The sequence below is a fragment of the Triticum aestivum genome, chromosome 2D, assembly GCF_018294505.1.
Source record: "Triticum aestivum cultivar Chinese Spring chromosome 2D, IWGSC CS RefSeq v2.1, whole genome shotgun sequence".
Classification (NCBI taxonomy): Eukaryota; Viridiplantae; Streptophyta; class Magnoliopsida; order Poales; family Poaceae; genus Triticum; species Triticum aestivum.
This window is the reverse complement of record NC_057799.1, coordinates 113,934,649-113,959,796: the sequence shown is the minus strand read 5'-3', so window position 1 is coordinate 113,959,796 and position 25,148 is coordinate 113,934,649. Positions and strand designations below refer to the sequence as shown.

At 47.3% G+C, this 25,148-nt stretch overlaps 1 protein-coding gene across 1 annotated transcript; it reads right to left on the bottom strand.

Moving 5' to 3' along the window:
* Positions 1-4,514: 4,514 nt before the first annotated feature.
* Positions 4,515-8,077, bottom strand: LOC123052019 (trehalose 6-phosphate phosphatase RA3). The gene is made up of 9 exons (XM_044475055.1): positions 7,690-8,077; positions 7,461-7,601; positions 7,263-7,334; positions 6,719-6,814; positions 6,525-6,578; positions 6,040-6,289; positions 5,512-5,582; positions 5,313-5,405; positions 4,515-4,976 (listed from the first exon to the last, which is right to left on the bottom strand). Exons 1-9 carry the CDS (start codon positions 7,933-7,935, stop codon positions 4,923-4,925), a joined length of 1,077 nt encoding a protein of 358 aa, XP_044330990.1. The 5' UTR covers positions 7,936-8,077; the 3' UTR covers positions 4,515-4,922.
* Positions 8,078-25,148: the final 17,071 nt, after the last annotated feature.

Here is a 25,148-nt window from a genome sequence, read left to right as displayed (position 1 = left end):
ACTACCAGAAAAACTTCGTTTGCCGACGGCCAAATCTATGCCGACGGCACCCGTCGGCATAAATGCCGCTATGCCGACGGCCCAGGGCAGGCCGTAGGCGTAGAAAAGCCGTCGGCATAAATACATATATGCCGACGGGGCCGTCGGCATATACGAGGCCGTCGGGACCGCTCGAGGTACGCCTACGGGGCCCGTCGGCATAGGAGCGGCCGTCAGCATAGCCCTTGCCGTCAGCGCTGACCGTTTGACGACGTTGAGCCTACGCCGACGGCTGGTAACGGCGGCCGTCGGCATACCCGTGCCAGCCCTTGCCGTCGGCATAAACCTGGCCCATACCCCTCTGCCACGTCATCGATCCGTGTGCTATGCCACGTCATCGATCCGTGGGACTGCACCTCCGTGTGTGCACAGATATGCCGACGGCCTAGCCGTAGGCATACATTTTTTTAGTTTTATTTTAAATTTCGCTCTATACTACCTATGGCAAATATATGCCTGCGGTGTAGCCGTCGGCATAGGCCCCTCTGCCACGTCATCGATCCGTACGCCATGCCACGTCATCGATCCGTGGGACTGCACCTCCGTGTGTGCACAGGTATGCCGACGGCGAGGCCGTCGGCATACAATTTTTTATTTTTACTTTATTTTCTCATTTTTACTTTATTTTAGTTTTTGTTTTTGCATAAGATAATTATGCCTTATCTAAAAAAACATACCCTGATTGTATATCGATTGCCTCCCGTTACTAACGTCGCTATCGCCGTGTCACGGAGGGGGGAAACGGTCGACACGGAGGGAATTTTAGTTGGTGGGGGGATTCGGGGTGTAGCTATGTCACCGAAACATCGCACGGGCCCCGATGCATATGTGAAAGTGTTCAGGCATGCGTAGACGCCCGTCTTGGGGCTCCGCGGTGTGCCCCCCTGCACGCAAGGCAGTGCCGCCGTCACTTGGATGGGGGCACACCCCGGAGACGCGTGCCGCCTCTTGGGACATGCCACCACACCACCCCGCATGTATGAGGGCCCGGTGCGACGCTCGGGTGGCATTGCTACCCCCAGGGCCCCCGTCCAGCCTAACCCTGTAGCGTTTGACCACGGGGTCTAGCCCTTTGACTTTGCACGGACGGGCTTTGAGCAGTGGACCTATCCACCCGGTTGTGGTAGGTCAGCCCATAGGAACACTTTGGAGCAACATCCGGGCCAGACCCACGGCAAGATCCCCTCCGTGTAGACCCGACGCGCCCGTTTCCCCCCTCCAGGTGCCTGGCGTGAGCTCCCAGTGGACGACACGTGAAAACTATGCCGACGGCCAGGCCGTCGGCATAGGCCTGGCATGAGCTCCCAGTGGCCGACACGTGGCACGTCTATGCCGACGGCCTGGCCGTCGGTATAGACCTGCCCCAGGAGCGCCCAGTATCTGACACGTGGCGTGCCTATGCCGACGGCCTAGCCATCGGCATAATTTCAAACTAAGCTGACGGCTGGGCCGTCGGCATAGACGCGCCCATGCTGAACGGCGTCTCGCCACATGGCGAGAAGCCATTGGGCAACACTTGACGGCGGCCGCCGTTAGGCGATGACGTTGCCGACGGCCAGGGCCGTCGGCATAGATGTACGGCCACCGTCGGCATAGGGTGCGATTCCGGTAGTGGTGGTCACTCGCTGGCCCCGTGAACCGCCGGTGAACCCACACACGAGATCAACCATGGTGGCCGCGCCGCGCGCTCGAGCTGTTAGAAAAATTTCTCTTTAGGATCAACATTATTAGGATCTAGATCTCATGATTAGAACACCACAACATTTGGCAAAAGCGGAAACGTTGGTAAGAACCTGAGATAGTTGAGGCCGTCGTAGGCGAAGCATCAGTCTCGTGCCTTTACCTTGGGTCCTCCAATAGTGAGGAGACTGCTAGGAAGAAGGGCGGCATGGACGTAGATGGTACCAGGACTTCGCCAGCACTGTCCTAGGGTGGCCGACTGTGGTAGTCAGCCTCAGCCTTCTAACCCTTCAGCGCCACTTTTATGGATCGGTAGTTACGAGGTTCTGGGTGTTTTTCTCATACTATGCGTGTGTGCAGAGATACACGACCCCCTCTTAATATATACTTCCTCTGTCCGAAAAAATTTGTCTCAAGCTTGGTTCTCAAATGGATATATCTAACACTAACTTAATGCTAGATACATTTATTTGAGAGACAAGTTTTCTCAAACGGAGGGAGTATGAGACACTGATGGGCCAGGGACCGAAACCAGTCTGTTGGGTTTGGCTGCTCCCGATCATAGCACGTACGTGGGAGTGAAACTCCCCCTTTCACTCAGTCTGTTATGCCGATCAAATTTCCAACACAAGCTAGCTACGTACCTAGGAACCAGGACCACCATGCACCACCTTGCACCACGCAACGATCGATAAAAACATAAAGCTATCTATCCAGCAAAGCCAGTACTGCTGCAACTTGGCGATCATGTGCACGGTCTTGTCATCGCTTTGGACCTAAGAAGAGGAGGAGAGCTCCTTTTAACGCTCACTGACTCGGCCACCGGCCCTCGGCCTCGCGAATGTGACCAGCATGTGATCACCCCTTGTAGCCCTGATTCGTGACATGCTTAAATATTAGTGTTCCACATATCCACCCACGCATAAAGAAGAGGAAGATTCACCGATTCACCACAGGTGGCGCTCAGTTCAGCAAGAGTATATATATTATGCGTTTGCAGCCTAGATAGATCGATCGATCACGCATGTACACCAATCATTTGTTATATCAGGGGAAAGCGGCCTTGCTTTGCCCACAGATTTGAGGTTAAGTGGTTGGCTCCGAAGCGTTCCCTCTTATGCCTCCAATTATTCCAACCCGGCGAGGGCGTGTCGGTTCCTTGTTTATGCATGTAAGCCTAGCTAGGGCACGCAGTTAATTGTTCTTTTGGGCGCCAAAGCATGGGTCACCATGTGTCTTTCCACGCATGGCACGACGATCGATCAAAGGTGGCAACCTATTAGGTCAGGTCCCCCACTTGTAATCCCGCAAAAAAAAAAGGTCCCCCACTTGTAAACCATTGGTGGGTGCAGAAAATCATCAAGATATGTAGTATTACCAAGGAAATGCTCGCTCGTTGGACCGGACAATCATGTGCCACTGACACTCAAGGCACCGATTTTTGGTTGCTCGCGGCGACGACATTTTCACAAAAGTGCAGTTTCTAGGGACCAAGAATATAAACTTTACGGTGTCCAAATGCATGAACAGTCAAGTGGAGTCCAACTCGTGGCCTGCCTGACCAGCTTTTGCAATGGGGCACTTCCTAAAACCGCTTTACACATAGTGGCGCCGTTGTCCGCTAGTGCAGTGTTCTTGCACGTTAAGGCATGGACGGGGCATTTCGAGTACGAGCTAGGCTGCGATAAAGAGGGCTTGTGCTACGTTGTGTGGCCGGCTACGCTTGCTTCTGTTCCAGAGGCGCGGGTGATGGTGCTTGGTCGGAAGGAGGGTTTTCCAAGCATCCATACGGTAGGAGAATCTCCATATGCATGCGGTGATGCCTATGTCAACGTCTCCATATGCCCGTTTGAGTCAAAAGGGCGCGAGAATAAAAGGGCCGGAGTTTGGAAAGAAGCTCATATTCATATACACTAGCTAGCTAGGCCAGATTCGGTGACGAGAAGATTTGGTGTTCCCCTACTGTTTCTACTCGGCAAAGAACAGGAGAGCATAATAATCGGTGCCTGCACTGCCTGTCGTCGCAACTTGCAAGCCGGAGATCGATCGAGCGGGGATCGAATCGGTGCCGATCGACGTCAAATTATACTGCGTTTGATTGCAAGATCAATTAAACAAAGCGGGTGCATGTCTGTTTAATCACAGCCAGGTAGGTGAAGGTGTGCATCATGCATGCATCTGTGAGCCAAGGAGTAGTAGTAGAGTACTCTTGGTCGTGACACGTGATTCGATGCTGCGTCTGTGACCGACCGAGATCGATGGAAGCATGGGCGCAGAGACTGCTCGAGCGCAGGCTGCACCGGCCGATGCATCATGCACTACTCGATCCGCCTTCTCAGTAATCGGTCGCATGCTCGATCTGTGGTGGAATTTACTCCGCCACCAGCATGCAGTGCCATGCATTGATCTGAAGGTGCAGGATTGGCCGTACAGGGGCAAGCAAGCAGGCCCGACGGCCTTGGTAGCTAGCTACTGGTAGTTTTGACTTCTCACACAGGCATACATGATCGGTCCATGCATTTACGAACTGTTGGCGAATCGGTCTGTGCACTGCATACCCATACACATGTACTGTGCACTTGGCTAGGGCCTCGATCGCATGCCAGCTTCTCCCTTGATTGCATACCATATTTTCTTTTCATTTTTCACCAGCAACAGTTACAACGACCAGGTACCATGCAACATACTCCCTCCGTAAAGAAATATAAGAGCGTTTAGGTTACTAAAATAGTGATCTAAACGTTCTTATATTAGTTTACAGTGGGAGTAACTAACAATACTAGCACAGCAATAACTTACAACTTCTCAACGGAGATCACATCATAACAAGCTAACGATGAAACAAGTAATAGAACAAGTTTATAGTGTAGGGTGAGAAAAAGGAGGGCTACTTTGTCACTCCCATTTCTGTCATAGCTAATAAGGGAAGGCTATTCGCAAAACAAAAATTAACGGAGGGCTAATTACAAGACCTTGCGAGAAGGATACAGTAATAGAAACCTTCGGAGCCAAGGCCTAGCAAGGGTCACTGCTCGATCTGGATCTTATATATCGATCCCAATACGCATGCATGCAATGTTCTACTAGATGAAACGAAAGACACACCAAGTCCAAAAAGGAAACAAGCTAGACTTGATGTACTAGATATATAGCCTGCTCGATCTCCATGTTGAGTTAGAGCTAGAAGGCTGCTAGCTGATGAATTAACCCTTCTTTGTCTCGTTGCTCTTCACCAGCTTGTGCAGGAACTCCTTTACCTGCATAACATGACCAAGCCAGGTTACACATATGAAAACAAAATTCATGTCAAACTCAAAGCCCATAATTATTAACATTTCATTGCTTTATTTCTCCAAACAATCGACTTTACCGGGAAGCAGTTTGAGAGCATGTAGTATATGTCATGCACCTAACGGCTAGCTCTACTACTGCAACAGTGCACAATATATGGTATGTAGTTGCTTTAGGTAGGTAGGTAGCTAGCCGTGCTAACTTTAGAAAGCATAAAATGACTGCACAAAAATAGGCATGCAGCTATTATACATTCCATATACATGCATATATACATATATATAGTGGACTGTTGTGTATACCTCAGCAGGCTCACGCAGAGAATAGGATGCGCTAGTCTCCTTTGGAAACTTTGTCACAAGGATCCCGATGCCTTGTCCCATGTTGCGCAGCACCTATTTTAATTTTTTGCAAAAGAGCGTCAGTACATTTGTTCTTTCAACGGATCGGATCGATACCGTGCATCAGCGCAAAAGAGGACAGGTGTATCGCGCACTATACTTCGAACGCATCCTCGTCTGTGCGGTCATCCCCGATGTATATCGGGAAAACGTCGCCACGCCCCGCAAAGCCTGTGAAGATAAAACCATCATCAAAACTTTACATTAGTAGCAAGTAAGTAACGAGACATGCATGAAGTAGCAACTATATTTATGCATGCACTATATTTTTTTTCTAAACAACGGGCTGTGCGGTCGATTTCCTTTAAAGAAAACACCCGGGTTTTTTGTAAATCTTTTTATTGCGTTTCTTTTGCAAAGTTTCTATGGCTATGGTCTTTTCTTGGTCTCTCATGTAGTTTATGTGTATGTTTGTATCTATACTGAGAGTATATTGTTTAATGATGATATACGGTTTCTCTAAAAAAGAAAGAAACCGCCACGGTTACGACAATCATGTGCCGTTTTCTTTGCAGGCTAAGCGGCGCGTGGCGACGTTTTCTAAACAAAACAACGGGCTGCACCGTCGATTTCCATTAAGGAAACCACCACAGTTACAACAATCATGATGTGTTGTGTAAGAACTCACCAAGACACTCAAGCAAGAACAGAAGGGCCTTCCCCTTGTGCCACTCGATGGTGGGCCGGATCTCTAGGACCTTTCTTCCCTCGGTGATCTCGAGGTCCTCGTAGACGTCCAGCACCGCCTTCACCTCCCTCCCAAGAGCGTCCCACTCCGCCTCCTCGACGCAGCGGAAGTGCACCGAGAGGCAGAACTTGTTGTTCTCCACCATGGCCCCCGGGATGGACTCCATCTTCGCCGTCAGCGTCTTATACACCTGCAATCGATCCAGCCGGGCCAGACTTGTCAGCAAATCATATATTCTATCAGTAGCTAGTACTACCAGTAGTGGACTTTTTTTGGATAAAAGTACCAGTGGTGGACTTGATAGCGAGAAAGAAGGACACCAAGGTTACTAGTAGTTGATTGGGAACATTATTTGTTTCGTCTCAGAAAGTTTAATTAATCTCGATCCCACCGGTGAAAGACAAGGTCAGGTCGTGCATGCCTACCTTCTGGATGACAGGCAAGAACTTGGTCGCCGGCTGGCACAGAACCTCGTCAGCCTGCGTAGACAAATCCAACAACCACTCAATCACGCAGCTCACAAGGGATTTAATTACCGCGAACAAAAAATTAGGGCCGAAAAGACTCTTTCACGACGAAAAGCGGAGACTGTAGGGAGATGTCGACTAACTTAACTAACCTTTGCCTTGTGGTTAGACACTTTGGTGGGGCCCTTGATGTCCATGCCGTGGCTCCCGGCATAGTACAGCTCCTCCAGTTTCACAAAGTTGAACACCTGCGTATGTATTGCACCAGCCCATAAATACAAATACAGTGCAAAAAATACTGTGGGCGGAAGTACTACTGCAAGGGAGAAGAGGCAACCGAGCAAAGGGAAAGGGTCCCTGCCTTTCTCTCATTCTGTGGGCGGAAATACTACTGCGAGAAAACGCTCATAAAAACGCTCGCTATGCCTCTTTGAATGTACTGTTGTGTGTATAGCGTCTAGGTTCACGCCCGCAACCAAATGCGGCATGCATGCCATGTCATGTGGGCGGTGAAAATCAACGCCCAAATATTACGAAAGGGAACCTGGAAGATTCCGTTTACGGTGCACGTTGGAGGAGAGGGGGAAAAAACAGGCACGAAGAAAGCAACAACAAAAATAAATGCTGCAGCAGCAGCAGCAGCAGCAATAAATGTAGCACTACGGGATGGTATGTTGGCACTAGAATGTATAGTACCTTGTCTCTGCATCGCCCGCTCACGATGGCCGTCGGGAAATGCTGCGCGACGCCCCTCACCGCCTCCCTCATCTGCGTCAAAGACCCACGTTAATTAAGAACACAACAGTGCGAGGGAACCTTATGAACAGATCTGCTCTGCTTCGATCGCGCCGCGAGGAGGCGGCAGAAGACACGAAACGAGGGAGGGAGACTGACCTCCTCAGTCATGACGGCGCGGTCAGGGTCCTCGACGATCGGCGAAAGGGTGCCGTCGTAGTCGAGGAACATGACGATCTGCTTCCCCTCGGCCGCCGCCAGCACGCCCTCGAACCACTCCAATGCTGACGGGTGATTCTCCTGCGATTCAGGCAAAGATTCTTCAGCCATGAAGAGAGGGAGGGAAAGAAAGCACGCCGTGGCCATGGATGCATGTCAAAAAGCTTACGATCCACTCCTCTTGGTCGGCGCCGGTGGGGGACATGGCGTGGCGGGGCGAGGAGGCCTTCATCGAGTCCAGCAGAGACCCGGCCATCACCACCGCCGAGGTGGCGAGGTCCATGCGGCCCAGGGAGGCCTTCCTGCAGTCGCGCGCCCTCCGCGGCGGGAAGGACGCGAAATGGCGACCCGGCTGCGCCTGCGCCGCCACGGCGGTGACCGCGTCCTCGGCAGCAAAGGCGGCGTGGTTCGTCATGACGAGAGAGCGGACCAGCACAGGGGAGAGACCGAAGAAGCGGTGGGAGAAAGCAACAAGGTGCGTGGGCTTCAACGGGAGTAACGGACGAAGAGAAGGAGAAGCTGATGCCGATGGTTTCTGGGGAGTGGAGGGAGGAGAGGGGGGTTGGTTTGATGGTTGGGGGCGGTGGACTTCGGGCCTATATATAGGGGTGTAAGCCTGGCCCACCTCTGGATTTTTTTACGTGGAAGTGCCACATTTTAATGCTTGGGAAATACATGGGGCAAAGAAGAAGAAATGGTCTGTCGACATAATTCCAAGCATTTTGCGCTTCATGTCAATTGTGTTTGACAAAAATTGTGTACACTGCTAGAGTTATAATGAGGCGATATATCTGTCCTTAGATGCTAAATCGTGTGACCATACATTTCTTCAAGTTGCTTTCGATGATAACGTCATATGATTTTACGTGCCAAATATAACTATAATGCCATAACATTTCGAAGAGGGATTTGATTATTAGAATGTTGTTGCTCCAAAAATAGCCATACGCACTCATCGACTCAAACATGAATATAATTGATTGCTACCATTTTATACTAGTGCATATGAATTATGGTGACTAAACACAGAAATGGGTTGAAGTGTCTTCTTTAATGAAAACCGGGAAGGATGCCCATTGTTTTAGACAAATAACAGAGACGCTGGATTAAATCGGGGGTTACCAAAAGAAAAACATAAATTGGTGGTTATTAGAAGAAGGGAAAGAAAAAGAGCGGCAGTTAGGTGCTACGTACTATTTTTATACCATTATGTATATGAGTTGTGATGGCTAAACCATGGGTTAGGGCGGTTTCTTTAATGCAAAACAGACATGATGCCCACTGTTTCTACAAAAATAACAAAAGGCGGGATAAAAGCGACCTTTATTAGAAACGACGGTTACTGAAAGAAAAAATAATATTAAAACGATGGTTATTAGAAGGAGAATAAAAGGACGTTTGGGATGGGGCTAGAGCGAACGAAAGGTTCGGTAAGACTAACATGTTGGAAATATGCCCTAGAGGCAATAATAAATAGGTTATTATTATATTTCCTTGTTCACGATAATCGTTTATTATCCATGCTAGAATTGTATTGATAGGAAACTCAGATACATGTGTGGATACATAGACAACACCATGTCCCTAGTAAGCCTCTAGTTGACTAGCTCGTTGATCAATAGATGGTTACGGTTTCCTGACCATGGACATTGGATGTCGTTGATAACGGGATCACATCATTAGGAGAATGATGTGATGGACGAGACCCAATCCTAAGCCTAGCACAAGATCGTGTAGTTCGTTTGCTCAGAGCTTTTCTAATGTCAAGTATCAGTTCCTTAGACCATGAGATTGTGCAACTCCCGGATACCGTAGGAATGCTTTGGGTGTACCAGACGTCACAACGTAACTGGGTGGCTATAAAGGTGCACTACAGGTATCTCCAAAAGTGTCTGTTGGATTGGCACGAATCGAGACTGGGATTTGTCACTCCGTGTAAACGGAGAGGTATCTCTGGGCCCACTCGGTAGGACATCATCATTATGTGCACAATGTGACCAAGGAGTTGATCACGGGATGATGTGAGTTACGGAACGAGTAAAGAGACTTGCCGGTAACGAGATTGAACAAGGTATCGGGATACCGACGATCGAATCTCGGGCAAGTAGCATACCGATAGACAAAGGGAATTGAATACGGGATTGATTGAATCCCTGACATCGTGGTTCATCCGATGAGATCATCGTGGAACATGTGGGAGCCAACATGGGTATCCAGATCCCGCCGTTGGTTATTGGCCGGAGAACGTCCTGGTCATGTCTGCATGGTTCCCGAACCCGTAGGGTCTACACACTTAAGATTCGATGACGCTAGGGTTATAGGGAAAGTATGTACGTGGTTACCGAATGTTGTTCGGAGTCCCGGATGAGATCCCGGATGTCACGAGGAGTTCCGGAATGGTCCGGAGGTAAAGATTTATATATGGGAAGTCCTATTTTGGTCACCAGAAAAGTTTCGGGTGCTATCGGTAATGTACCGGGACCACCGGGAGGGTCCCGGGGGTCCATCGGGTGGGGCCACCGGCCCCAGAGGGCTGCGTGGGCCAAGTGTGGGAGGGGACCAGCCCCAGGTGGGCTGGTGCGCCCCCCCACAAGAGGCCCAGGGCGCAGGAAGGGGGGGAAGGGGGAAACCCTAGGCTCAGATGGGCCTAAGGCCCATCTAGTGGGGCGCCCCCCTCTCTCCCCCCCTTGGCCGCCCCCCAAGCCCCATCTAGGGCTGGCCGCACCCCTTTGGGGGGGGGAACCCTAGATGGGGGCGCAGCCCTCCCCCTCCCCTATATATATTGGGGTTTTGGGGCTGCCATACACACGAGAGCACATCTCCCTCATGGCCCAGCCCTACCCCTCTTCCTCCTCCTCTCCCGCGGTGCTTGGCGAAGCCCTGCGGGATTGCCACGCTCCTCCACCACCACGCCGTCGTGCTGCTGCTGAACGGAGTCTTCCCCAACCTCTCCCTCTCTCCTTGCTGGATCAAGGCGTGGGAGACGTCACCGGGCTGCACGTGTGTTGAACGCGGAGGCACCGTTCTTCAGTGCTTAGATCGAAATCAACCGCGATCTGAATCGCTACGAGTATGACTCCTTCATCCGCGTTCTTGCAACGCTTCCGCATCGCGATCTACAATGGTATGTAGATGCACTCCCCTTCCCCTCGTTGCTAGAATACTCCATAGATTGATCTTGGTGATGCGTAGAAAATTTTGAATTTCTGCTACGTTCCCCAACAGTGGTATCAGAGCTAGGTCTATGCGTAGTTTCTATGCACGAGTAGAACACAAAGCAGTTGTGGGCGTAGATGTTGCCAATTCTTCTTGCCGCTACTAGTCTTATCTTGTTTCGGCGGCATTGTGGGATGAAGCGGCCCGGACCGACCTCACACGTACGCTTACGTGAGACAGGTTCCACCGACTGACATGCACTAGTTGCATAAGGTGGCTAGCGGGTGTCTGTCTCTCCCACTTTAGTCGGAACGGATTCGATGAAAAGGGTCCTTATGAAGGGTAAATAGAAATTGGCATATCACGTTGTGGTTTTACGTAGGTAAGAAACGTTCTTGCTAGAAACCTATACAAGCCACGTAAAAACTTGCAACAACAATTAGAGGACGTCTAACTTGTTTTTGCAGCATGTGCTATGTGATGTGATATGGCCAGAAGATGTGATGAATGATATATGTGATGTATGAGATTGATCATATTCTTGTAATAGGAATCACGACTTGCATGTCGATGAATATGACAACCGGCAGGAGCCATAGGAGTTGTCTTTATTTTTTGTATGACCTGCGTGTCATTGAATAACGCCATGTAAATTACTTTACTTTATTGCTAAGCGCGTTAGCCATAGAAGTAGAAGTAATCGCTGGCGTGACAACTTCATGAAGACACAATGATGGAGATCATGATGATGGAGATCATGGTGTCATGCCGGTGACAAAGATGATCATGGTGCCCCGAAGATGGAGATCAAAGGAGCAAAATGATATTGGCCATATCATGTCACTATTTGATTGCATGTGATGTTTATCTTGTTATGCATCTTATTTGCTTAGAACGACGGTAGTAAGTAAGATGATCCCTTATAATAATTTCAAGAAAGTGTTCCCCCTAACTGTGCACCGTTGCGAAGGTTCGTTGTTTCGAAGCACCACGTGATGATCGGGTGTGATAGATTCTAACGTTCGAATACAACGGGTGTTGACGAGCCTAGCATGTACAGACATGGCCTCGGAACACATGCGAAACACTTAGGTTGACTTGACGAGTCTAGCATGTACAGACATGGCCTCGGAACACAAGAGACCGAAAGGTCGAACATGAGTCGTATAGTAGATACGATCAACATGGAGATGTTCACCGATGATGACTAGTCCGTCTCACGTGATGATCGGACACGGCCTAGTTTGACTCGGATCATGTATCACTTAGATAACTAGAGGGATGTCTATCTGAGTGGGAGTTCATTAATCAGATGAACTTAATTATCATGAACATAGTCAATAGGTCTCTGCAAATTATGTCATAGCTTGCGCTTTAGTTCTACTGTTTAAGATATGTTCCTAGAGAAAATTTAGTTGAAAGTTGGTAGTAGCAATTATGCGGACTGGGTCCGTAAACTGAGTATTGTCCTCATTGCTGCACAGAAGGCTTATGTCCTCAATGCACCGCTCGGTGTGCTGAACCTCAGCGTCGTCTGTAGATGTTGCGAAACATCTGACATACATGTTTTGATGACTACGTGATAGTTCAGTGCATAATGCTAACGGTTTAGAATTGTGAAACCAAAGACGGTTTTCGAAACGTCGCAGAACATGTGAGATGTTCCGAAGACTGAAATTGGGATTTCAGACTAGTGCCCACGTCAAGAGGTATGAGACCTCTGACAAGTTTCTTAAACCTGCAAACTAAGGGAGAAAAGCTCAATCGTTGAGCATGTGCTCAGATTGTCTGAGTACTACAATCACTTGAATCGAGTGGGAGTTAATCTTTCAGATGAGATAGTGATGGTTCTCCATAGTCACTACCACCAAGCTATTAGAGCTTCGTGATGAACTATGACATATCAGGGATAGATATGATGATCCTTGACCTATTCGCGATGTTTGACACCGCGAAAGTAGAAATCAAATAGGAGCATCAATTGTTGATGGTTAGTAAAACCGCTAGTTTCAAGAAGGGCAAGGGCAAAAGGGATACTTCATGAAACAGCAAATCATTTGCTGCTCTAGTAAAGAATCCCAAGGTTAAACCCAAACCCGAGACTAAGTGCTTCTGTAATGAGGGGAACGGTCACTGAAGCGGAACTACCCTAGATACTTGGTAGATGAGAAGGCAGGCAAGGTCGACAGAAGTATATTGGATATACATTATATGAATGTGTACTTTACTAGTACTCCTAGCAGCACCAGGGTATTAGATACCGGTTCGGTTGCTAAGTGTTAGTAACTCGAAATAAAAGCTGCGAAATAAATGGAGACTAGCTAAAGGTGAGATGACGATACGTGTTGGAAGTGTTTCCAAGGTTGATGTGATCAAGCATCGCATGCTCCCTCTACCATCGAGATTTGGTGTTTGCGTTGAGCATGATTGGATTATGTTTATCGCAATACGGTTATTCATTTAAGGTGAATAATAGTTACTCTGTTTATTTGAATAATACCTTCAATGGTCTTGCACCTAAAATGAATCTCGATCGCAGTGATACACATGTTCGTGCCAAAAGATATAAAATAGTACCACATACTTGTGGCACTGCCATTTGAGTCATATTGGTATAGAACGCATGAAGAAGCTTCATGTAGATGAATCTTTGGACTCACTCGTTTTTGAAAAGATTGAGACATGCGAACCATGTCTATTGGTATATATGCATGAAGAAACTCCATGCAGATGGATCGTTTGGACTCACTTGGTTTTGAATCACTTGAGACATGCAAATCATACCACATGGGCAAAATGACTGAAAAGCCTCGTTTTCAGTAAGATGGAACAAGAGAGCAACTTGTTGGAAGTAATACATTTTGATGTGTGCAGTCCAAAGAGTGCTGAGGCATGCAGTGGATATCGTTATGTTCTTACTTCACAGATGATTTGAGTAGATGTTGAGTGTATTTACTTGATGAAACACAAGTCTGAATTATTGAAAGGTTCAAGTAATTTCAGAGTGAAGTTGAAGATCGTCGTGACAAGAGGATAAAATGTCTATGATATGATCATAGAGATATCTGAGTTACGAGTTTGGCACACAATTAAGACATTGTGGAAAGTGTTTCACAATTAATACCGCCTGGAACACCACAGTGTGATGGTGTGTCCGAACATCATAACTGCACCCTATTGGATATGGTGCATACCATGATGTCTCTTATCTAATTACCACTATCGTTTATGGGTTAGGCATTAGAGATAACCACATTCACTTTAAAAGGGGCACCACGCAATTCGTTTAGAGAAACCTAAGTTGTCGTTTCTTAAAAGTTTGGGGCTGTGATGCTTATGTGAAAAGTTTCAGGCTGATAAGCTCGAACCCAAAGCGGATAAATGCATCTTCATAGAATACCTAAAACAGTTGGGTATACCTCCTATTTCAGATCTGGAAGAAAAAGTAATTGCCTTTAGAAACGAGTCCTTTCTCAAGGAAAAGTTTCTCTCGAAAGAATTGAGTGGGAGGATGGTGGAGACTTGATAAGGTTATTGAACCGTCACTTCAACTAGTGTGTAGCAGGGCACAGGAAGTTGTTCCTGTGACACCTACACCAATTGAAGTGCAAGCTTATGATAGTGATCATGAAACTTCGGATCAAGTCACTACCAAACCTCGTAGGACGACGAGGATGCGTGCTACTTCAGAGTGGTACGTGATCCTGTCTGAGATATCATGTTGTTGGACAATACTGAACCTACGAGCTATGGAGAAGCGATGGTGGGCCCATATTCCGACAAATGGTTAGAAGCCATGAAATCCGAGATAAATGGATCTTTGAGAAGAAGACGGACGTGGACGGTAATGTTACCGTCTATGAAGCTCGACTTGTGGCAAAGAGTATTTCCACAAGTTCAAGGAGTTGACTACGATGAGATTTTCTCATCCGTAGCGATGCTTAAGTCCGTCGGAATCATGTTAGCATTAGCTGCATTTATGAAATCTGGCAGATGGATGTCAAAACAAGTTTCCTTACCAGTTTTCGTAAGGAAAGGTTGTATGTGATACAATCAGAAAGGTTTTGTCGATCCTAAGGATGCTAAAAGGTATGCTAGCTCCAGCGATCCTTCCATGGATTAGAGCAAGCATCTCGGAGTCAGAATATACGCTTTGATGGAGTGATCAAAGTTTTTGGGTTTATACAAAGTTTGTTAGAAACTTGTATTTACAATAAAGTGAGTGGGAGCGCTACAACATTTCTGATAAGTATATGTGAATGACATATTGTTGATCCGAAATGATGTAAAAATTTCTGGAAAGCATAAAGGGTTGTTTGAAAGGAGTTTTTCAAAGGAAGACCTGGATAAAGCTGCTTACATATTGGGCATCAAGATCTATAGAGATAGATCAAGACGCCTGATGATACTTTCAAAGAACGCACACCTTGACATGATTTTGAAAGAGTTCAAAATAGATCAGCAAAGAAGGAGTTCTTGGCTGTGTTACAAGGTGTGAGTATTCAGTAAGACTCAAGACCTGACCACAGCAGAAGATAGAGAAAGGACGAAGGTCGTCCCCTATGCTTTAGACGTAGGCTCTATAGTATGCTATGCTGTGTACCGCACATGTAGTGTGCCTTGCCATGAGTTGGTCAAGGGATACAATAGTGATCCGGGAATGGATCACATGACAGCGGTCGAACTTATCCTTAGTAAAGGGTTACGTCGATGCGAACTTTGACACTAATCCGGATGACTCTGAGTAGTAGACCGGATTCGTATAGTAGAGCAGTTACTTGAAATGGCTCCAAGTAGCGTGTGGTAGCATCCACAAGATGACATAGATATTCGTAAAGCATACACGGATCTGAAAGGTTCAGACCCGTTGACTAATAACCTCTCTCACAAGCATAACATGATCAAACCAGAACTCATTGAGTGTTAATCACATGGTGATGTGGACTAGATTATTGACTCTAGTGCAAGTGGGAGACTGTTGGAAATATGCCCTGGAGGCAATAATAAATAGGTTATTATTATATTTCCTTGTTCACGATAATCGTTTATTATCCATGCTAGAATTGTATTGATAGGAAACTCAGATACATGTGTGGATACATAGACAACACCATGTCCCTAGTAAGCCTCTAGTTGACTAGCTCGTTGATCAATAGATGGTTACGGTTTCCTGACCATGGACATTGGATGTCGTTGATAATGGGATCACATCATTAGGAGAATGATGTGATGGACGAGACCCAATCCTAAGCCTAGCACAAGATCATGTAGTTCGTTTGCTCAGAGCTTTTCTAATGTCAAGTATCAGTTCCTTAGGCCATGAGATTGTGCAACTCCCGGATACCGTAGGAATGCTTTGGGTGTACCAGACGTCACAACGTAACTGGGTGGCTATAAAGGTGCACTACAGGTATCTCCAAAAGTGTCTGTTGGGTTGGCACGAATCGAGACTGGGATTTGTCACTCCGTGTAAACGGAGAGGTATCTCTGGGCCCACTCGGTAGGACATCATCATTATGTGCACAATGTGACCAAGGAGTTGATCACGGGATGATGTGAGTTACGGAACGAGTAAAGAGACTTGCCGGTAACGAGATTGAACAAGGTATCGGGATACCGACGATCGAATCTCGGGCAAGTAGCATACCGATAGACAAAGGGAATTGAATACGGGATTGATTGAATCCCCGACATCGTGGTTCATCCGATGAGATCATCGTGGAACATGTGGGAGCCAACATGGGTATCCAGATCCCGCTGTTGGTTATTGGCCGGAGAACGTCTCGGTCATGTCTGCATGGTTCCCGAACCCGTAGGGTCTACACACTTCAGGTTCGATGACGCTAGGGTTATAGGGAAAGTATGTACGTGGTTACCGAATGTTGTTCGGAGTCCCGGATGAGATCCCGGACGTCACGAGGAGTTCCGGAATGGTCCGGAGGTAAAGATTTATATATGGGAAGTCCTGTTTTGGTCACCGGAAAAGTTTCGGGTGCTATCGGTAATGTACCGGGACCACCGGGAGGGTCCCGGGGGTCCACCGGGTGGGGCCACCGGCCCCAGAGGGCTGCGTGGGCCAAGTGTGGGAGGGGACCAGCCCCAGGTGGGCTGGTGCGCCCCCCCACAAGAGGCCCAGGGCGCAGGAAGGGGGGAAGGGGGAAACCCTAGGCTCAGATGGGCCTAAGGCCCATCTAGTGGGGCACCCCCCTCTCTCCCCCCCTTGGCCGCCCCCCAAGCCCTATCTAGGGCTGGCCGCACCCCTTTGGGGGGGGGACCTAAACGGGGGCGCAGCCCTCCCCCTCCCCTATATATATTGGGGTTTTGGGGCTGCCATACACACGAGAACACATCTCCCTCATGGCCCAGCCCTACCCCTCTTCCTCCTCCTCTCCCGCGGTGCTTGGCGAAGCCCTGCGGGATTGCCACGCTCCTCCACCACCACCACGCCGTCGTGCTGCTGCTGAACGGAGTCTTCCCCAACCTCTCCCTCTCTCCTTGCTGGATCAAGGCGTGGGAGACGTCACCGGGCTGCACGTGTGTTGAACGCGGAGGCACCGTTCTTCGGTGCTTAGATCGGAATCAACTGCGATCTGAATCGCTACGAGTACGACTCCTTCATCCGCGTTCTTGCAACGCTTCCGCATCGCGATCTACAAGGGTATGTAGATGCACTCCCCTTCCCCTCGTTGCTAGAATACTCCATAGATTGATCTTGGTGATGCGTAGAAAATTTTGAATTTCTGCTACGTTCCCCAACATAACACCCCCCCCCCTATACAATTTCGATCCATAGAACGTACCAGCCCGCACAGACGATTTTGTTAGGCGGGCCCTTTGCTAGGCCGCCTACCCAACATAATTCCCTTTCCACATGAAATAAAAGACCTTTCAAAATGTCCAAAATAGAAATTCCACAATGACCTATGTAGCATGTATTACCAGGTTGTGTACAAAAAAGTAAATGCAAAAATATTATATACAAAAAAAATCCAACTCTATTACAAAATACCAAAAAAAACGCATAGTAAAATTGCCAAGAAAATGTAGAGAGAATAAACCTGGAAGAAAAAAATGCCATGTAAATTCGAAACCAAAAAATGCAAAACGGCATAAGTTGGCCATCATAGTGAGGGGAGTGTTTGAACATAATATGCCATGTATGTAAAATAACACGAAATATGACCAAAATTATCATGGTAGATGTTTATTAAAATTTGCCATGATATTTTTAATTAAATTTGTCATGCTTTGTATAGGAAATTTTCCATCTATGTAAAATGATACAGCTTTACCATGGAATATGTTTATGATAATTTTCATGGTATTTTAATTAAATTTGCAATGCTTTGTATAAGAAAATTGCCATGGATGCAAATAACACAAATTTACCATGGCATATGTATATGAAAATTTTCCATGTTATTTTAATTAAAATTGCCAATTGTATAAGAAATCTGCCATGTATGCAAAATAACGCAAATTTACCATGGTAGATATATATTAAAATTTGCCATGTTATTTTAATTAAAATTGCCATGTATGTAAAATAACACAAAATTAGCATGGCAGATGTGTATTAAAATTTTCCATGGTATTTTTATTATGATCGCCATGACTTGTGTTAGAAATTTGCCATGTATGTAAAATAACACAATTTGTGACTGATATTGCCATGACAAATGTATATTAAAAACTGCCATGATATTTTAATTAAATTGCTATGGTTTCTATAAGAAATTTGCAATGTATGTAAAATAACACAAATTATGACTAAACAATTTCATGGTAGATGTATATTAAAAATTGCCTTGGTTTTTATAAGAAAATTTTCATGTATGTAAACAAATGATTTTTATTTTGTTCATCACATATGAAAAAAAAACATTTGTTCGACTAGTTGTCCCAGTGGCAGAAATTGCCTTGGAAAAAATGCATATTAAATTTTCCATGTTATTTAAAAATATAAAATTGATGGCGAAAGAATTAATTCCCGCATGAAAAATGCCGTTTGCATGTGATAAGTTAAAAAATGACGGCAAATTAAGAGTGTCTGCATTTCTCATGTGAATATACAACATGGGATGGTTTGGATGCCACATTTATAAATTGTTGCCAGGGCAACCACAAAAACAAAATGCCATGGTTATTTGAGAATCGGATTTTTGCAATGGAAACTTAAAAGCTAGCTGCCATGCTTAGGATTAATTTTTTCCATGATGATCAATTTATAATAAGTTTGAGCTGCTAGAAAATTTAGTGTAAGAACAACTTGATTCATACGAAAGAATTTACAATGAAGCTAAAAAAGAAGCATCATAATGCATTTTTTAACACTATTTTGCCAAGACGCCAAAATACATGCTATTACATACTGCCATGATGAAAACTTTAAAAGCATGCTGCCCAAGTTGGCTCGCGCCGCATTATCCATGGAACGAGCCTAGAATCGACGTGGCACTGGCCTCCTTGTGCCAAGGTGCGTGCTCTAGACTCGACTGCAGAAACAACACTCGTTATGAATTGTTATATAGTATTTGACGTGAGATTTATAGTGATTCCGAAATAAAGAGATCAAAGCGGCGGCATGGCGGTACGCGGGGCTCACAGGTCGGTGGGTCGGGCGCGAGCGACAAATGTGCCCCGACCTAACAGTCCACGTTGTCAAAACAAAAAAGATCAAAAATAAAAATAAAAGCACCTGGCACGCGCCGGGCCCGACCCACCTGCCACGTGTTCCTCGGTGCCAGGCCCAGGCACTGCTAGAGCCTGGTTGAACTGGTCTGATTTGATCGCTTGACCCTGACCGCCATGTGGGGGCCGGCCACAGCCGTGCGGCGAGCTTCTTGTTTGCTCGCCTGCTGCTGCAGGAGCGGCCGGCTTTGAAATGTCTGCCTCTCACGAATCATGCTTTCTTTTCCGTCCCATTGTATTTTTCTTTTGTACCGGGCCGAGATCTTGGACGCGAGCGCGGGCGAGCGTTTTTGCTTAGCACTTTCTGCATGGCTTACGGTGCCTTTTGGGTCGTCTAGTAGTGGGAATAATACTAGCCACACAAGTGCTCCAAACTTTCTAGGGATCGATACGATACCTGCAGCGGTAGCTTACCGCCCCCTGGAAACATCGTCTGTGTCTGTGGGCTGCTTGCATGCGCCGTGTCACTGATGCGTGGCAGTCACCCCCTAATAACATGTATGATTATTGTTAATCAAAGCATGCATGCATTGCTAGGGTGACTCATGATGGAGGCCTTCAGGTGTTGTCACTTCTAGGAAAGATAAAGAACGGAATACCTTGATTAGCACTATTTGTTTTTCTTTTGTTTTTAACGTCCTGCAAGTCAGAAGTTATTTCTTGCATTGCTCAACTTCTACACACACCTCGTGGCTATACGGATGTAAAATAATCACTCATCATTCGTCGGCATTTTGGTACTCCAAACTTTCTAAACGTATAGGGTGGAGTACATGTAGAAGTTTCACGAGCATTTCGCAGGCATTATTCAAGTGGCATCGGTTCCGAAGATTCTCTCGTCAAAGTTGCACTACTAGTTAATTGGGTCGTCGCCTCCCACGAAAACCACACACAGCACAATGCATATATATGCATGTACGTCCAGGGGCCATGCCAAAACTTTAGACTTCGGAGCCAGGGAGGCGTGCTTTATTATAATCGCATGTGAAGTTGCCTTATATGTCGACATTTCCTCTAGTTGGCCACAGGGCCGGGGAGGTCCATACGTACCCTTTTGTATTGCAGCGCTCGGAGAGGACTCTCTAAAGTCGCCCAAGTCTACTGACTCACTCCACATGAATCCGACCATATGCTTGCTTGCAATACCTTTTGATTTGCTTCTTACACGTTCTTTCTCTTCCCCTGAAACAGCGAAAGCACACATGAATGGAGTAATACTAACAGACACAGCTTGGAGGATCGTCAGTTTCATACTGTATACGTGCATGCATGCATCTACAGCTGCCAAGACCCCGACCCGGCTGACCGTATCGTAACAGAATTGGATCTTTGGAACAGAAAATCTTTGTCGTTGATCATGAGCAAGGTGGCAGGGACAGGTCCTGACACCCATGCATTGATGAGAACAGCTAGGCAGCACTAGGAACTGCACGATCGTGTGAATCCATGCATGCATGCGTCGTCGTTGATCGACACACACCGGAGAGATCTGATGAACAGCTGGCTTGCACGCCAATATCGCGTTCGTTCTTTCTTGGCCTACAAGTGGTATGCTGTATGCATCGATCAAACAATGCGTTTTTATTGTCAACTTGGATCGAATCAGCACGGAGAATAGTGGGTGTATATTCCTTGTGAGCCTACAAGATTCTTGACAGCGCATGCCTTGCGCTTGCGCGCCTCCTCTCGGTTGCCGGCAAGATTCTAGGCTGCAAGGGAACGTGCTATCAGTGTATGCATGCACGCGCAAGGCAGTAACAATGCATGCACGCTTCATGGTCCTGAATGTACTCTTGACGCGTAAACTATTAGTATCACACATTGTTCTACTCCGGGGCGGTCAAAGGCGCCGTACGCATGTTCGCCAACCTCACAAGCCATCGCCATGTAGACAAACTTCTCTCGTGTCTTCAGAAAGAAGAAGAGAAAATGAAACTACAGCAAGAGAGGTAATCCGTGACATCATTATACTACAATTTGTTAGTTTTGTTTAACCCCCAACTCCCCATGCACCATGTAGCTTTAGTCAGTTGGCAATCTCTTCCTTCTGACACATGTATACTACCATGTAGCTAGCTTAGCTAGATATATAAAGAAGACAAAGATATCTTTCTGAAGCGTAGAGGACACACCCACTGACAAAATGCACACACCGAACGAGTCTCGAGGCCTCGAGATCGATGGGGAGCAGCACCGTCCAATACAGCTAGCTAGCTAGCTACCCGTCACCGTCGACACGTACGTGATGACTCATGACAGGAACTGAATACAAACTAGTGGAGTACGTGTTGTGTCGGTACGTAGCGCATGCATTGAACCCCCAAGTAGGTGACGGGGAAAGTACTGGGTTCACTTCTCCGGCCAGATCTTGAAGTTTAATTAGTATATTCACCGAAGCAACAACTGTCATCGCATTGTTTCTCTATGCACGTATTGCTGATCTGTCGGACGTTTGAAAACTGATACATATTGCCGTATCTAATTTGTCTTTGACGTCTCGAATCTTGACAATTAACATGACGACAATAACAATGCCGTCTCGTTCGGAGAGATAGAGGAGAGAGGTGCCCCTTCTCCCTGTGTCCTCACATAGACGACACATCATGCATGGGTAGCTAGCCAGCTTTGTGAGGCAGCCGTGCCAAGGAGGAGAGAGACAAAAGCAACACGCAGAATTTCTTGAGGAAGAAGAAGTTCACCTTTCTCATAAAACTTGCAGTTCTCCATACAAAGTAAAAAAAAATGCATGTATGGAGACATGGCTCGAGCACTTGTCGTGGGCCGTTGTGTCACCCAATTCTTGATTTGTGCATGATCGAGGTAATATAATGAGCAGCGCAGGAAGGAGTAGTTCATTGGAAGGACACGACGGTAAGCGAGGCGAGAAGTCAGGAGCGACGAGACACTTGTATGGCGCGCAAGCCCGGGGGCCCATTGTTTAGGGATCCCAAAAGAAGGTCGTACGTTCTGCTTTGCAAGTTGATTGACTTGATGCACTTGCATCTGTACCCGAAAGCATCCGAATATTCTCATGTCTCAGCACGAGTCCAAGGGAAAACATTCCCGGTCGAGCTCGGGGGACGCGCTCGCATGCATGTGAGGCGATCCTTCGTGTAGCCCGGATCCTAGACCGTCAGCAGAGAAGGACCGGAGTCCATGCATGGGCCGGGCGGGTCAAAAAGAAGAGCAAGTACCGGCTGGATCGATAATTACCATGCATTGTACGTACGTCTCTGCGTGTCAGGTGCGCACATGCATGGATGCATGCATATGCATGGTGCACGACGCGCGCACCACCGCCCGGAGCGTGGACGAACGTAGGGAGCCACATGCAAGGTTGATAGTGCTATTGAACGTAGGGAGTAGCTAGCTAGTACGAATAGTAGGTACGTATTTTGCCTCGATCAGGTTGTGAGGCCAGCGGCGAGGCGTGCAAGCCGGGCGGCACGCGGGCGCGCGCCCATGCATGGGCTTGTGGTGCGCGTCTAGCGCGCCGGTAGTAGAGTAGAGATAGTAGTACCTAGGTACGCGTGGTTGCCGATCATCTCGCATGCTAGGGTCGGCGCGGAGCTCGCGCGTCCGCGTCTACGATAGGCCGAGAGGACGAACCGAAAGCGCGCGTGCATGACACGACGACACGCGCGCCATGCCGAGACGGCTACACGTCGAAGGAGCGACGCGAAGTGCACGCGCCCATGCCCCTGGTTAGTGACCACAAACGCTGGAGCTTCAGTTCAGTGGTGGGGGTCGCGGTCGGTCGGCGGGTGGAAAGGGCACCTACTTGGCTCGAACGGACGGCACGACGAGGCAGCAAGCAGCAGGCTCGTGGAGGTTCACACGTGCCTACTGGCAGTGGAGGCATCCCGACGTGGAGGCGTGTGAGGGCGGCGGGGCTGGGTCCGCGTGGGGCATATGCTAGGCTAGCCTAGGCGGCATACCGGACGACGCAGCTGCTGTCGTTGCCCACAGACTGGGACTGATCTGTAGACTGTAGAGTGTAGACTGTAGCACTGTCCCTGCATGTCCATGGCTGCCACTGCCTGCCCTAGGCCGATCTCAACGGTTTTTAACCGTCGCATTAAGTGGCGCAGAACCTAAAACGTGGCATTTAAGAGGGGATGGAAGAGACAAGGATGTGGAGGGAGTTGGTCTGTGGACTCGCTCGGTGGGGCGGTAGCTGACACGTGAGTACCTGACAGCAACGCGTGCGCCATATAATCGTCACCACCTTTTCTTTTTCTTCTTAAGAAAAAAACAGCAAGAGCAAATATAGTTTCATAACATCGGAGATTTTCTTTTGTATAGACAAGAGCAGCAAAGCAACGGAAATTATGTGCGAGGAGGTTAGTTGCACAAGGTGTACTTTACCGGCTTCTCCATTGGTCTTTACCGGCTCATTAAGGATTTCAAGGTTGAAGATTGACAGGCAGGCTAATAGGGTCGCGCATGAGATTGCTAAATTTTGCTTTAATACCAGGGCCGATGGTGTCTTATGTAATAGTGTTTCGGCCTACATGGCTACCTTTGTAATGAATGATTGTAAGAATCTTGGTTTCTCTGATTAATATATGGGTGGGTTTTCAAAAAAAAAAACAGCCCGGCCATGCATTTAGCACGCTGCCCGTGTAAATTAACCAGGACAGAGAGTGTAAGTACAAACGTGCGCGCGAAACATGCAGTCAGTACTCATCTACTTGCATGTGATGTGGCATTGTGGCCGGGGCCAGGCAATGCGTTTGGTAAAGGTAAAAGGCTGATCTGCATGACGACATTTCCTTGTACTCCCTCCGTTCCTAAATATAAGTCTTTATAGAGATTTCACTACAAACTACATACGGATGTATATAGACATATTTTAAAGTGTAGGTTCACTCATTTTACTTTGTATATAGTCCATAGTGTAACCTCTAGAAAGACTTATATTTAGGAACGGAGGAAATAGAAGAAAAGAACTGCATGTCGACATTCTTGGAGCTTTAGATGCCTCCGCGAGAACAGAAGCAGGATACATCCGCATGAACCATGCGGTACTGTAAAATATAGCGTTTCTTACGTGGACTTTTGAATTGGAATCACCACGGACAAATGAATTGATATTGTTTATTATTCTAAACAAGTTAGGAAGCAACAGCAAGGTGCAACTACGTCCAGCATGCACGTATCAGATATATTATCCGACGACGTATGTAGCGTGATGAAGCATAATTAATTACCTTGTGAAGACTAAACTACGCAATTAAGGTCGTACGCTTTTCGTCCAAAAAAAATGGGTCTCCGGTTCACAGTGCATACTCATTGCATGCTCGTCGCTGCAGTCTGCGCGTTGCTCCATGCGTGGATGCCGCTTCCGGCGACTTGCATGCACACAGCACACTACGTTTCTGTACGTGCTCAACGAAAATTTATGCACAATTTGTTACTGATTCATTTAACTTTTTTAACAAGCTAACCTTGGCGGTCTACCAAGCGTCCAAGCACATGCATGCATTGGTGCAAAACTGAGCTAACAAGGAGGGAAAAACCATGTGTGTATGTATATGTACTTACGTGCCTGGTCAAGTACATGTCAGTGCCAGGACAAGGGCTTTTTCAAGGGGATCGGTGGAGACAAGGACAAAGAGAAAGAGCCCCAAGGGCACAGTGGATTCATAGTCAGTCATACGTGTCAGCCATTACTTAAAAACATCCAGCCACTTGACTGCTGCCTCATCGCCTCGTTACGTTACATCGATCGCTCGGTCGACGTCTCTCGGTTGCTTCGCAGTATTTGCTTTGGTTAAG